We start from the raw sequence: 13,873 nt of genomic DNA on the forward strand, positions 1-13,873 counted from the left end.
GCACATCTCGAATTTAGTTCTTTGAGGATGCGGTATATGACTGATAGGATTAGACAACCTGTATTTCAACAATACAATGTGTAGAATAAAACCATAATCACAATCAGAGGCAACAATATAATATGTAGAATAAAACCATAATCACAATCAGAGGCAACAATATAATATGTAGAATAAAACCATAATCACAATCAGAGGCAAATTCGAAATTTAAATTTTATGAGTTCAATCTTTAAGATTTTTAGTATTGATCAATTCGTTGTATTTATAAAACTTTATAAAAACTCTATAATGATTCAAACTAAATCACATAAATTGAAATAAAAAGAATACTACCCTGACATGTTTAAAAGAATTAACAAAATAAAGAAAATCAAAAGAAATGCTCATTTATACCTACTTACTAAAATGCGCATCAAAACTTGTGAAATAACAAAGAATGAGCATCTCATTGTTATCTAGTGCTCCATGCCTTTACACGTGCGGCCATGAATGAACTCTATATAAAAGTATTAACCATATCCTATGAGGATCTCAAAATATTCTTAACTTCGATTACTTAATTGTAGTTAACTACTCAAACTGACACTTTATCTGCTTTAATGGGAAAAAAATAGCAACCAAAGGATTACGATTCGAAAAATAGTGACATTTTATTAACTGGAGGGAAAAGGTTACCGATATTTTCTCATTAATAATTACCAAAATATCTCAACCATATCCTATGACAATATGAAAATATTCTTAACTTCGGTTGCTTGGAGTAATTAACTACTTAAATTGACACCTTTTCCATATTAACAGACGAGTTTATTCAAGTGGTGAATATAAGATCAAAAGACAAGTTAGCGGGGACCAAAAAAAAAAAAAAAACATGTTAGTGGTTAAAAAGATTGAGGAATCGTGAATGGTGACTTAACTTTTACGTTTCAAAATTATTAAATTTATTCACTCAACCTTATCTAAGTATTACAAAAAAACCATTAGAAAAATATAACAAGACACAATAATAGTAGAAAAAAATTATTATTACAATATTTAGATAAAATTAAGTGATAGTATTACAAAATATAATTTGATGACATCAACTTTTTATGTCGATAAGGATTTGTACAAAATTAAAAGAATACCATGATTTCAAAGTCCTATATATAAGGAAAATAATTAAATGATTTATATCTTGTGTGAAATCTATTTATAATTATTAAATAACAAAAAATAATAAATAATAAATGACAACTTTGTCTATTATAAAGTCTTTTAACGAATGGCCAAAAATTTAATCAATATTTCTAAAACCCTTCGTGCTTTTAATATAATATAGATTACAAAAAAAAAAATAGAATATAACAAAGACACGATAACAGTAGAAAATATTTATTATTACAATATTTAGATAAAATTAAGTGATAGTATTACAAAATATAATTTAATGACATTAATGTAATAAAATAAAAATTAGCGACTCATTATCCATTGCGGGTATAATTTAAAACTCTACAAAATATGCCTTCACAAAATATGCCACTTTTTCATTGATTACCCAGAATATCCCGACCGTCCCCACAATCATCACTCTAAAAAAAAGAAAGATTCTCAATATCATTACTTGCAATTTAATGCATTTGGCTACCTTGGCAACGGGACACCCAAACCCAGGGGCGAATAAATGAAAACTGGCAGCAGTTTTGTTGGCTTTCAAATTTTCGTACTACAAATTTTGATTTTCATCCCCCAAAAAAAACAAAGAAGAAGAAGAAGAAGGGACACCATAGTCATTACAAAGTGTGACGAGGACAAAACTGGAAAGCAGCAAAATTTTCCTCCAACTGAACTCCTTTCTCAGTATGCAAACCCACTTGGTCTGTTTCTTGATGCCGTTTTCCTACTCCGTGAAGAAGAAGATGACGATGAAGAAGTACACGATTTATTATTATCCCTTTTCTTTGTCTTTGGAACACTCTCTTCTTCATCCATAAAAATCTGCCTGCACCTGCACTCCACGCTACAAAATCCCCATTCTCCCCTGTATATCATAACATTAATTATCATCAGAACACACAATTTTTTTTTTTATTATTATATATATATATAAAATGAATGAGTATCTAACTTCAATCTTAAAAATCAAATTTCACGAAAAGCCGATTGCTCAAGATCAAGACCATACATCACTTCCCACCGATGTGGGACTACAAACCCTGCACCCGCCTAGGGCGGTACATTTGAAGCGTGCACAATATAACACGGGACCTAATATCGAAAATAATGAATATGGATGAGTCCGATTCTGATACCCTAATAAAGAAATGAATACTTATAGACTAGGAGTTGGATAAGGATTAAGGAAGCACAAAAAGAGGGAATATTATAGGGGGCTTACTTGTACATGTAGATGTCTTTGCCAGGTAAGAGTTTCTTCTTACAAAGGAAACAAGAATCAAGAAACCCAACAGCAACCGGATATTTTCGCCGGGAAAAAGGAGAAGAAGGGGTTGTTGGAGAAGTTGGTTTCATCACCATACTAGCTTTGTTAACAATCTGCCAACTCGAACCAGTAGTAGTACTTGCTGCGATATTAGTGCTTTTTTGGGTACTAATATTATCTCTATTACTATAACCTTCGAGTACTACACTGAGACCCACCATCTCGTGGCAGATGAATGAGGAAAGAGATTTTGGTTTATGTTAAAAAGCTTCAAAGATTTATATTGCTAAATAGCAAGGGAAGAGTGAAGATGTTAGTAAGGGGATGGCCGCGTGGGTGGGTAGAAGGGCGTAGGGATGGGTGGTACCCCTAATACATACATTGATACATACAGCAGAGAAAAATGGGCAGTAAGAAAGGACGAGTAGAGTGGCGAATGATCTAAAACTTGTAATGCTTAGTTGAATGCCACGTTTACCCTATTTTGGACTCTTTATCTTTAAACTCTCTCACCTCCTATTTTCACATTTTTCATTTCTCTCTCTCTTTTTCTCTTATCGTTTAGCCTTGTTTTGTCGTCTTGTAACGTATTTCCCGATTTATTTTCCAAGGAGTACTTGATTAAAAGCATTTTAGGTCATTTACTACTCCAAAAGGGTTGGCAGTGCAAGGTTAGAAATAATTTGCGGGGCAGACAACTATTTTTGAAAAATTCCCGATTCAAAAGAAAAGAAAAGAAATGATAGTAAAATAAAAGAAAAGGAATTTGACGCAAATACAAAAAATATAACGGCAAAATAATAAGATAAAGCAAATGCGCAATAGATAGTAATATACATCGAAGAATAAAAAGTTACGCTATTACTAAATAAACTATAATAAGGGTACGTCGAGAGGAGGCTAGCCCCTATCTCTCCCACCTAAGGCGCGACACCATTCGCCTACCTATTACCCTTATATCCTTATCCTTGATCTCCCCACTTTCCTATCTAGAATTATGTCCTCAGTAAGCTGAAGTTGTGTCATGTCCTTCTAATCAGCTCCTCCGTTCTTCTTCCTCCTACCTCTACATCTCCTAACTCCTGCGATAGCCAACCTCTCACATCTTAATGGAGCATTCTCACACCTCCTCTTCACATGCCTGAACCATCCCAGCCTAGCTCGTTTCTGTCATTTTGTTCGCAACAAATGCCACTGCCTCTTTGCTCCATATAACTTCATTCCTAATTATATCTCTCCTATCTAGCATGCGCACACATTATCTAAGCATCCTCATCTCTGCCACTTTTATCTTTTGGACGTGTATGTTCTTGATTAGCCACCACTTTGCTCCATATAACAAAGTTGGTCTAACCACCACTCTGTAGAACTTATCTTTAATTTGGCGATACATTCTTATTGCACAAACCCCCCGAAAGCGAGCCTAATTTCACACACCCCACTTCAATATACGGTGTGCAACATCCTCATCAATCTCCCCGTTTCCTTGAATTATGGACCTAAGATAGTTGAAGCTTCCTCTCTTGGATATGACTTGCACATCGATCTTCACTTCCACCTCCACCCTCATGTGTTATATCACTAAACTTACACTCTAGATACCCCGTTCTAGTCCTGCTTAACCTGAAATCTTTAGACTCTAGGGTCCGTCACCAAACTTTCAACATGTCGGTAACTCCACAATAGTCTCGCCAATCATATATCATCTGCAAATAGCATACACCACGATACCTCCCCTTGAATATATTGTGGTGTCAATTCGTCCATCACCAGAGCAAATAGAAACACGCTAAGCGTTGATCCTTGGTGCACCCCCATCACGATCAGGAAGCGGTTTTAAGACCCCTCCATTGTTCTAACAAGATTCAGCCATTTTATTTTATATGAATTCTGATAAAAGAATTTCATTTTTAATTAAAACTCACACGTACTGATGTTTAAATATACATAAAGTAATTAAAAATGACAAGTTTTATAGTTTAAATATTTAAAAAATTATACTTCACCAAAAACTATGTTACTCCTCAAATAGCAATTGCATAATTGTTTGTGATATTATTTCAGAAAAAAATTCATCAATTAGTCATCAAAGTAAAGTATCTGTGCCCAATGTGTAACTTCTGTATTGCGCATTTAACTTGCAGACGGAATATTTAAAGATGAATAACAGATGTGTGTTGCTTTGCAAAGAGGAAAATTACTCAAACAATATTACTACCAAATATGTTGTCATTTATAATTCGTTCGGCCCTTACTTATAAAGGTGAAAAACGTGATATGAGATCATTAAGATAGTCTTTAACTCTTTAATTCACAATCAAGTTTGAGTCTCTGTTCAGTTTGATTGGTTCAGTAATTATAGAAATTAGAATTTAGGAACATACTACAATCGGCACCCTCTTACACGTATTAGCACATGAGAGAGCAAATATACGAACCGAAAATAAATTCGCATGTCTTGATCAGATTTTATCTAACCCTCTTCGTTATAATAATGTTATTTCCAGACAAATTGTTCACCTTATCATGGTTAAGTTACATTTTCTATGTCCATCTTAAATTGAGGGAGGCAAAAAGGAAGAGAGAAAGAAAGTTTGGATTAATATTCATGAAGTCTTTCTCCAATGAAATCTATGAGCTCATCCCAAAACAGCGGCAAAATGAGGTTAATTATATCCTATATGAGCTAAACGTTCAATGCATTTCATTTTGGGTTTGCCTATTTTTTCCACTTTCCGGTGGTTCTATTCTTGTTTTTGACATTAGAATATAACTAGAATAGTTGGACTGACAATGCCACTAGTTGTCAAATTAATTAAGAATGATTAGATCTTAATTTGTGGAATTCTAGCTAAATCCGACATTAACAGTATGTCTTAAAAAACAAAAACCAATATATGACAATTTATGGCTTTGCATGTAGCTCTCGTTTTAATTTTATTTTATAATCAAGAAAGTCCTTGGAGTTAGTTAGGTGCAACGTTCCTAACTCGATCTGTAGAGAATCAATTTATCCCTTCCCTCTCTTCATTTTAAATATCAGGCTTTTGTCCGATAACTTTGAATAGTTTTGAACAATACATACTGTTCCATTTAAATTCAACTCGCATAATTTTGGAGAAACAATTATTTTTCTCATAAAAAAATTTGCGTTTTGTTTCTCAACTATTACCAGTACGATATTGTTGCTCAAGCAGCTACTCCGTTCTTGAGCTTATTAAATTGCTTTCCTCTTTCGGCTAGAAGAAAAGCACAAAAGACGTAAATATTCGAAAGGTCAATCTCCAGTCTAAACCCGTCAACCGGTCCAGTTTAACCGGTTCAAACCGGTAACCGGAACCGGATGAACCGGTTAACCGTATATTGTATACCGGTCCGGTTTCGATTTTTTTGAAATCGGAACCGGTTAAACCGGTAAAACTGGAACCGGACCGGTTAAACCGGTGAAATTAATTTTTTTTTTTTTTTTTTAAATATAGCCGTTGGGGCTTGTGGGCTGTTCGTTATTGGACCGTTGGGCAACGGTCCATTTGCAAAAATGGCCGTTGCCAAACGGCCATAAACCCATTTTTTGCCCCCCCCCCCCCCCCCCCCCCCCCCCCCCCAAACTTTTTTTTTTTAACACTTTAACCCATCCCCCACCCCTATATAAACCCTTCTTCATTTTCATTTTAATCCACACCAATTCACTCTTCTCTTTCTCTCAAATCTCAATCTCTCAATTATAGTTACTTTGCAACAATTAGCCACTTTAAATTTCTCTCAAATAAATATTATAAAGTCTTATTATAGTTTCAATTATTAATTTTGCAATTATAATATTGTTGGTGGAGTTAGTGATTTTGCAACAATCCGAAGTAGCTTTGGTGGATTTGCAATTCTAGCCGCCTTCACTTTGTTGGAAATTAGTCCGACAATTTGGTACCTTCGTTCCAACTCTATCTTTATTTTTCGCAATTTAATTTACGCAATTTAATTTGTTGCAATTTATTTTCTTGTGATTTATTTGAGTGTGATTTAAATTAATTCTATTTAATAATGGCAAAGAGATTTAGACGTGGTGCGGTAGTAGTGGTATTGTTAGGGGTGGGCTTAATGAGGAAACATTTGTGGAAGAAACACCTAATTTAGGTATTGATGTTGGTGGAAATAATCCACTTTTAGGTCATGAGGCAATGCAACAACATTTTACCGACACTTTTAATAAAATTGATGATGATGAAACACAAGCCCCCGAAAATCCCATAGGAGATACATGTCCTGCACAATCACATACACAAGACAAACCGCCTAGAACTCGTAAGCCAACCGCTAAAATTTGAAAATTTATGACTAAGGATAGGGAAAGCCAAACAGCTAAATGTACCCTATGTGGACAAGTATTTGCTTTTAGGTAAGAAACTAGTAAGGATGGTGGAACGGGTACACTAAATGGTCATATGAGAAAGAAACATATGGATGTTTGGGGAGAGCAAACGGGTTCAAATGTGAGGGGTATTCAAATGACGATAGACCCACGAACCGGTAAAAATTTTAAGTATGACAAGAAAAAAGAGCGTGTAGAAATAGCTAAAATGGTAGCTTATGATTGTTTACCATTTTCCTTTCCTTCGGGTTTTTGGGGATTGTTACTTACATTCAACGTTGTTATAATCCGTTATTTGAGGGTATTCTAGAAGTACTTGTAGAGCGGATGTTATAGATTTGTATAAAAAATATAGATTTTATTTGCGCCATGTATTTAATTCTTTAAATTGTAATGTTTCTCTTACCACTGATTTGGGTCTTAGTCTTAACAAGTTAGATTTTTTTGCTATTACATGTCATTGAATTGATGACAATTGGGTTATGCAAAAAAGAATTATAGCTTTTTTATATGATGAAGGAAAAGGTCGTCACGATGGAAAAAATTTTAGCGGATTCAATGTCTACTATTATGAGATTTTTTAACATTTATAGAAAAACACTTTGTATTGCTTTAGATAATGCTTCTAATAATACAAAGGCGATTGGTCTTTTAAAAAGAGAATTAAACCCTCCGGTAAAAAATATTTTTCATGTGAGATGTAGTTGTCACATTTTAAACTTAATTGTTAAAGATGGTCTTGTGTGTTTTGACGATTCTATTCAAAAAGTTAGAGATGCGGTTGCGTTTTTTTTGTAATGCTAATAGGGGAAGACTTAGAGATTTTAAGAATGCTTGTGTGGAAAATAACCTTAGACCTAGGAAAATTCAAGTAGAAATTGAGACTAGGTGGAACTACACTTACATTATGCTACAACAAGCATATGAGTATAGGATTCCCATACAACAAGTTCACAACAAATATAATATTAATAGTGATGATTGGTTAAATTTTACGCATTGGGAAGATGTTAAGGAATGTGTTGAACTCTTAGAAAATTTTTATAATGCAACTCTTGCTTTTTCTAAACAATTCTATCTCACGGTAACCGGAATTTTAGCCTACTTAGCGGAAATAGCTAGAGTTTTACAAGAGTATAAATATAAACCCGGTTATCAAGCGGCTATTTTTGATATGATAATCAAATCTAAGAAGTATTTTTTTTCCCATCTCAACTTTATTTATATTGGGTTCTCTTTTAATTCCTTGTTTAAAAGTGTCTTATACTAAAGCATTGGTTGGTCAAATTTATACATTTTTAGAAATTGAAGAGGAGTTCAACCATCTTTAGTTTGAACTCTAACCGAACTCGCTATTGATGACGAGTTTAGAAAAGTTTTTACTCATTATTCTAATTTGGAAGAACGTGCTACACCCGTTGCTCCACGCCCTATTACTTCTCAAAGTAGCAAAAGGGCTTGTCGGGTTTGTCGCATTTAAAAGTTTTACATTCACAACCAACTCCTTCTTGTAGTGCAAACTTTGATGAATATAACTTTTATTTGATGCAGCCAAATGTGGATATCAAGGAACTACATGAATTGGACGTCTTAGCATGGTGGAAAAAATTACAAGGCAAGTCATCCGATACTCTCAAGAATGGCTCGAGATATCCTTACGGTTCAAGTATCAACCGTGGCTTCGGAGAGCGCATTTAGCCAAGGAAGACAACAAATTGGAGACCATAGACACTCATTATCCGGCTTTAGCTTGCAAGTACTAGTGTGCATTCGCGATTGGATTAGATCGGAGCGACGCAACCAAAACTTAGAAGCGGAGGAAGGCGAAGAGGAAGAGATTGAAGATTTGATAGCAAGTGGACCGGACCAAATGGAAGACTTTGAAGATATCTCCATGGCCGAATATGATATGGGGAAATTAACCAAATGATTGAGAATTGGTGATTTTATTATTCTACTATTTCTTTGCAACTCATGTATTATTTGCAAGTTAAAAAAAAATTACAACTTGCAAATAAATGTTATCCAAGAATGAATAAAATATATGGCTCATTGAGCTTTCTTCTATTTACTTGTGTTCATATTTTTACTTATATTAAGTTAGGAATATACCTAAAATATACTAAGAATATACTTATAATATACATCTACTTAAATTAAAAACTAGAAAGTTATATACTTGAAAAATAACTAAAATATACTAAGAATATACTTATAATATATAGTATACATATATGATATAACTTAAATATATATATATATATATATATATATATATATATATATATATATATACATAACTTAAGTTATAATATATAAGTTATAAGTATATATAGTATACTTATATATATATATATATATATATATATATATATATATATATATATATATATATATATATATATATATTATATAAAATATATTGATATATATAAGTATATTCTTACTATATATATATATATATGTAGTATAACTTAAGCATATAACTTATATATATATATATATATATATATATATATATATATATATATATATATATATATATATATATACACACACGTATATCTTTCGTATTTTCGCTTGTTTCGTTATAAGAAATATATAAACTTTACTTATAAACTTATATAACATATGTAAATTTACCTACAATATACTAATAAATACTATAATATATATATAATATATATATATACTATACAAAAAAAAAAGAAGGGGGTTTTGGACTGTTTGAACGGACCGGTTCGGTTCCGGATTTTAACTGAGTAGAACCGGAACGATTGACAGTTCCGTTTTTTTTAACAGGGTTCCGTAACCGGTTACCGGTCCGGTCCGGTTCAAACCGGTTGACGGGTTTAAGCTCCACCGTTCAAATAAGAGGGGGGTCTAGAGTTCAAATTATATAGTTTAAGTTCAGGATTTTATCACAGCCTATTATTGAGTTCGAAATTATTTCTTGAATGTATTGAAATTTTTAACACAAATAAGAATTTGAGAACAAATTGTTAGATAGAATAAACCCATAACATTAACATTGCATAGTATCAGCATGTCAATAATATTTTCTTATAAAAGAATGTGTACTCGTTGTATTCAACTAACTGGTTCGTGTATGATATTGTCACTTACAAAATTATCCACTAACCATGTTTGATTAATGTATTTTATTGCTTGCGTAGTATTTGAGTAAGTATTTTCCTATGTTGAGCACTAATCACCAGCTTCTATCTCAACTCAAGTTTTCCGGAGCCTTCGTTTATCAAGATCTGTTCTACTCCTATACATATTCGAATTAGGCTGCATGAAACAGTACCAAAAGAACTTTATTTCTTTTTCATAGGAAAAAACAAAAACATTTCTTTTCAGTGACTCATTAACATAGAAATGGAAATAGTAACGATTGATATCCCAGAGGGTGATGGAACTTTTAAAATATAAGAAATGACAGTTCATCTTAGCCCATTCAAAGAAAAAGAAAAAAGTTTTTGTCGAGACTCGCTAATGATAAGCACAAATCATTTTCATCATGACTTATAAGATAAACTTTCACCATCAATGAATTCATTAGTTTTAAGGTAGTAATTAGGATAATACACTTTGTTGTACTTCACCGGCATTATGGACCCTTGTAGGCTACTAGTATATGATATATCAAAAGTCATCTTTTCTTGCTTTTGAATAGGACCCAAGCAGGAGAAACGTAAATAGTATTTCTATGTTGCTCGATAATAATAAAGAATTCCACCCAAAAGAAGATAATAACAAAAACAGGTGAGAAAAAAGTTACAATTTTGCCCCTAATTTTTAATGGAGCTTTAACATGAGAGTAATTTTAAAGCATAATCAATTTGACGAGTAAATTTGAACCTTTTTACTCAAAGAGTTTCAATAAGTGAAGTCCATTCATTTCAAGCTGGATTTTTGATAATAACATGAATAAATCTGAGATAATTTGATAACGAAAAAGATATGCATAAACCAAAACTTTAATAGAGGTCCAATTCGCTCAATTTTGAATAGTTAGAGGCAAATTTCAACTTTTTTAACTGGATGTACATAAATGATAAATATTGTTGACAGAGCCCTAAGGAGCTGGAGTTATTAGCTTGGTAAACAACTCACATGATAATTTGAATAGTGGCAGATCAAATAGGTTTGGTGGGTGCAAGTTATTATATAGCTACCTCTTTTATTTTTCCCGGTACGTGGTACAAACATGGTTTATATCAAATTCTGAAAGTTTCTGTTATTTTTCAAACATTATTTGTACTTTCTATAAAACTAAGTAATCTTTTTGGAAAAACATTCTGATAACTTTGAATGTTACATAAGACCTTTGAATGTTACCTTTGACTTTATCCGCTCCAACAATTTGATAAGTACTTCAATTCCATCTATATATATTTGGAAGGGGTTAAATTTATTCACGTAAATTGTGTAAGACAATTAATTCGTAACCATAGCAGAGATTAAGACACAATTGTCTTACAGTTGGTATCAAGAGCCACCATAGTCGTCAGAGATTAAGATCAATTTTTCTTATGGTGGATTAGAAGATAAAACTGCGACGAAACAAATTTTGGTGAGATATAATTTTTGACAGTCGGTTCCGCAAAAGATTAGTTAAATTTGATATTTAAAGCGACTGCTTTCTATATATGTTATATTGATGATCTTATTTTTAAAGACGAAACCGTGTATGCTGGTTATATTAGATGGCGCCACAGCAGATTGTTGAAAATCTTACTTTTTCATTCTCTTAGCGTCGTTACTGGTTAGTGAAATAAAATATAATAAGCAAGTGACGAGGCAAGTAATAATTGGGGATTTATTTGTTTCCTGCGTGCATGCTGGTTAGATTAGAATGCGCATTATTCATGACTTAATTCATATCTTCTTGCCATTAATCATGAGTAAATTTTCATATCAATATGTGATGTTTAAAGCAAGAGTAAAGAAGGTGCAGTGGCGGCAGAAGCCCTAGGCGGCTTAAACCAAAATATTCCTTTTATGACTAAGTTGATATTCTCTTAAGAACATGTGTACCGCTGCAACATAAATTTGTTTGTGTGGGGGCGAAATCCGTGCTCAAGCTATTTTTCGTAGTCAGAAGTCCGGTAGAGCTTCCGCAGCTGGCATCCACTCCTACCAATTAGGCTCACATCAGTAAGTCTCGATCAGAGCGGAAGGCAGGAAAGCGCGTGGGGGTGCAATAGGGTCACGTCGATCGTACGTTAGAAAGTGTATATATAACTCTGTCGTTAAAAAGCTGTGTATATATACCCCGATCAACTTTGTCGTTGCAACTTTGCTGACGAAATTTTTTGTAAAAATCATTTAGCTTATTTTTTAATTAAAAAAAAAAAGCCAAGGGGCTTTAAAAAAAAAATCTACCCATTTTTTTTAGTAGACATATTTTTCTAAAGCCACATGGTAATTTTTTTTCCTGATGGGTGGGGTCTGGTTCGTTTTAAAAAATTGGTAGATTTATTTTTTAAAGTCACAGAGATATTTTTTTAAAACGAACCAGAATAAAACTACCATGTGGCTTTAGGAAATATGTATACTCAAAAAAAAAAAAAATGGGTAGACTTTTTTTAAAGCCACGTGACTATTTTTTTAATTAAAAAACGAGCTAAATGATTTTTTTAAAAAGTTATGTCAGCGGAAAGGGTATATTGGTACCATTTGTGTAACAGCAGGGGTATATTTGTACCATTTTGTGACGGCAGGGGGATATATGCACCACCTTTTTAACGAGTGATACATCTACTCTAAATCACAAAGTTGAGGAATATATTTTCACCTTTGCCCTACTATTAATTTTCTCATTCATTAGCTCTTGCCTTCATTGGCTAATAACAACTGCTTTTTTTTTCTCACTCGTGTTCGGTATCTGTATCGGAGCCCGATTATATTCGAATTCCCGCCGGGTGGAGCCCATTCCTTGGGAAGCGCTCTCTAGTAGGAATTTTTCTATACGGCACTTGAAGCCGGTATATCCGATTAAGAAAGAGCGGCCCATCGTCTAGCCCACAACACAAACTTAATTAGGAAAATCGATTATGTTTTCAAGCTTTAAAAATCACTGCTAATAATCTTGACCAAGCTACTTGGATTCTTCTTTTTATATACTCAAACTTTCAAATTATATTTAAATTTCTGTTATTCATTATACAACACAGTCTACTTCGACTATATTTGTAACATAAACGTTGAAACACCTAGCCTTGTTTTCCCTTATTTTTTATTTCATTATGTTTATTATTTTTGTTAATAATTTAAAAGAGTATCATATGTTTCACTGAATTAAATATTTTTTATTCCATTAGACTCAACAAATTAGTAAGATTATTGTAACAGTTCGTGGAAGGGATTCTAAGTTCTAAATATATCTCTTATTTGAGTTTGATTATATTTATCACATGATATAGGAACTCCGCCTGATTAATTTCATATTTTGAGGGGGTAAAGAGAGTTTGGGTGGGGTGGGGTGGGATTATACATCTTTGGTAGAGTTGAAAAGGGATATGCCTCTCTAAGAAAGATGCAATCATTCATTTGTTATAATTAATCATACCCTTACAGATAGTGCCATACAAGATCTAAATGATAAGATGAATGGGGCACTTTCTTTTCAATCCATCATTATATATGCTGAATTTGGTATGTTGGCAACTAAGATCATTACTATTTGCTACTTCGTGGTTAATTCCTTCCCTTGAGTCGAAGGTCCACCTTTATAAAGTGGGGGTAATTTCTGCGTACGCTCTCTCTATACTCCACCTGATGAGATTATAATGGATTAATGGGTATGTTGTTGTTCTACTTCGTGGTTAATTCCCAAAACAAAATGGTATAGTTTCAAATATTAGGGTTAGCACACCAAAGTTTCTGGGTGAATTCAAATATTAATTCGTTGATCATTTATTTGAGATTTGATTATATTTTACATTTACAGCATAGTTATGTTGTAAATTATAATAATTTATAGTTCACTTGAAAATTGTTTGACAAAATCATGTTAAAAAGATTTTTTTTACTTTTCGAAACTAATAATGGCACCATATAAAATAAAAAAT

General features: G+C 32.8%; 1 protein-coding gene across 1 annotated transcript; it reads right to left on the reverse strand.

Annotated features, from left to right (window-relative positions):
- Positions 1–1,676: 1,676 nt before the first annotated feature.
- Positions 1,677–2,867, reverse strand: LOC132034386 (FCS-Like Zinc finger 15). Its single transcript, XM_059424720.1, has 2 exons — positions 2,384–2,867; positions 1,677–2,026 (listed from the first exon to the last, which is right to left on the reverse strand). The coding sequence occupies exons 1-2, from the start codon at positions 2,647–2,649 to the stop codon at positions 1,843–1,845; spliced, it is 450 nt and encodes a 149-aa protein (XP_059280703.1). The 5' UTR covers positions 2,650–2,867; the 3' UTR covers positions 1,677–1,842.
- Positions 2,868–13,873: the final 11,006 nt, after the last annotated feature.

This window comes from Lycium ferocissimum, chromosome 10 (genome assembly GCF_029784015.1).
Source record: "Lycium ferocissimum isolate CSIRO_LF1 chromosome 10, AGI_CSIRO_Lferr_CH_V1, whole genome shotgun sequence".
Lineage (NCBI taxonomy): Eukaryota > Viridiplantae > Streptophyta > Magnoliopsida > Solanales > Solanaceae > Lycium > Lycium ferocissimum.

Bases quoted from the DNA above. Each gene is read 5' to 3' on its own strand.
- LOC132034386 (XM_059424720.1), bottom strand. From the start codon at position 2,649: ATGGTGGGTCTCAGTGTAGTACTCGAAGGTTATAGTAATAGAGATAAT. The intron at 2,027-2,383 runs GTAAGCCCCCTA...TATGATATACAG, and splicing joins AAAGACATCTACATGTACAA to GGGAGAATGGGGATTTTGTA.